Source organism: Trichinella spiralis, assembly GCF_000181795.1.
Source record: "Trichinella spiralis strain ISS 195 chromosome Unknown Scfld6855, whole genome shotgun sequence".
NCBI classification, from domain to species: domain Eukaryota; kingdom Metazoa; phylum Nematoda; class Enoplea; order Trichinellida; family Trichinellidae; genus Trichinella; species Trichinella spiralis.
The window spans coordinates 1-829 of record NW_003533794.1 but is presented as its reverse complement, the minus strand read 5'-3'; the positions used below and the strand labels follow the sequence as shown (position 1 = coordinate 829).

The following is an 829-nucleotide window of genomic DNA, read 5'->3' as shown; positions in this document are numbered from 1 at the left end:
AGACGAGAGGTTTATCCGGAAGAGGAGGAGAAATGGAAACAGGAAGCAGCACACAAATCAAAGTAAAGTTCAAAGTTGGCCGTAAAATATTTTATGCCACGTATATTATTGTATTGAAAAAAATTATTTTCATTTCAGGTGAAAATGATGAATCGATGGAAGGTATAGTTGAGTATTAATACTTTTATGATAAGAAAGTCGTTGAATTTTTACTTTTTACGTGTTGATGGTGGTAATAGCAGCAGAAGCGAGTTCGAAAAACACCATATATATACCACATATAACTACATATATATATATATATATATATATATATATATATATATGTAGTTAGTAAATTGAATGTTAATTTTATGTTAATTTTCATTTAGACAGCACCAGTACGGACGAAGATGAGAGCTCATTGGGTAACGTTGACTTTTTCACCTTTTGTTCTACACTCGCTGATGTTACAGTTGCATTTGTTTTTTTTTTACAGATAGCCCATCTTCAGAAAATTGTTCCGATACTGGTAAGGTTTGACGCATGTGGAATAGTGGGTTGGTTTGTATTGTAAAGTAATGGAAAAAATACAAATTATTCTAGATGTATCGTCGGATGCAGAAACTGAATCTGAATTTTTTGCATGTGGTAAGAATTATACGATCGTTGTGTGCATTCGAATTTATTTTTAATTTTTTATTCTTTGTTTCCCATTTTGGAGAAGAGGAGAATAATCATTCGGGTGAGAACGAATTGTTTTTGTTCAATTGTGGATCATTTGTAAAGTTGTTCTTTTGCAGAAGAAACTGAACCATGAATCTGCATATCACCCTTATTGAGACAACAA

The 829-nt window shown here is 31.8% G+C and overlaps 1 protein-coding gene across 1 annotated transcript; it reads left to right on the top strand.

Annotated features, from left to right (window-relative positions):
- Nucleotides 1–155: 155 nt before the first annotated feature.
- Nucleotides 156–630, top strand: Tsp_15814 (conserved hypothetical protein; the record flags this gene model as incomplete). The annotated part of the gene is made up of 3 exons (XM_003365929.1): nt 156–162; nt 372–511; nt 586–630. Coding segments are annotated over exons 1-3 (192 nt in total), but the record flags the coding sequence as incomplete, so codon positions are not given.
- Between the last annotated feature and the right edge of the window lie 199 nt (nt 631–829).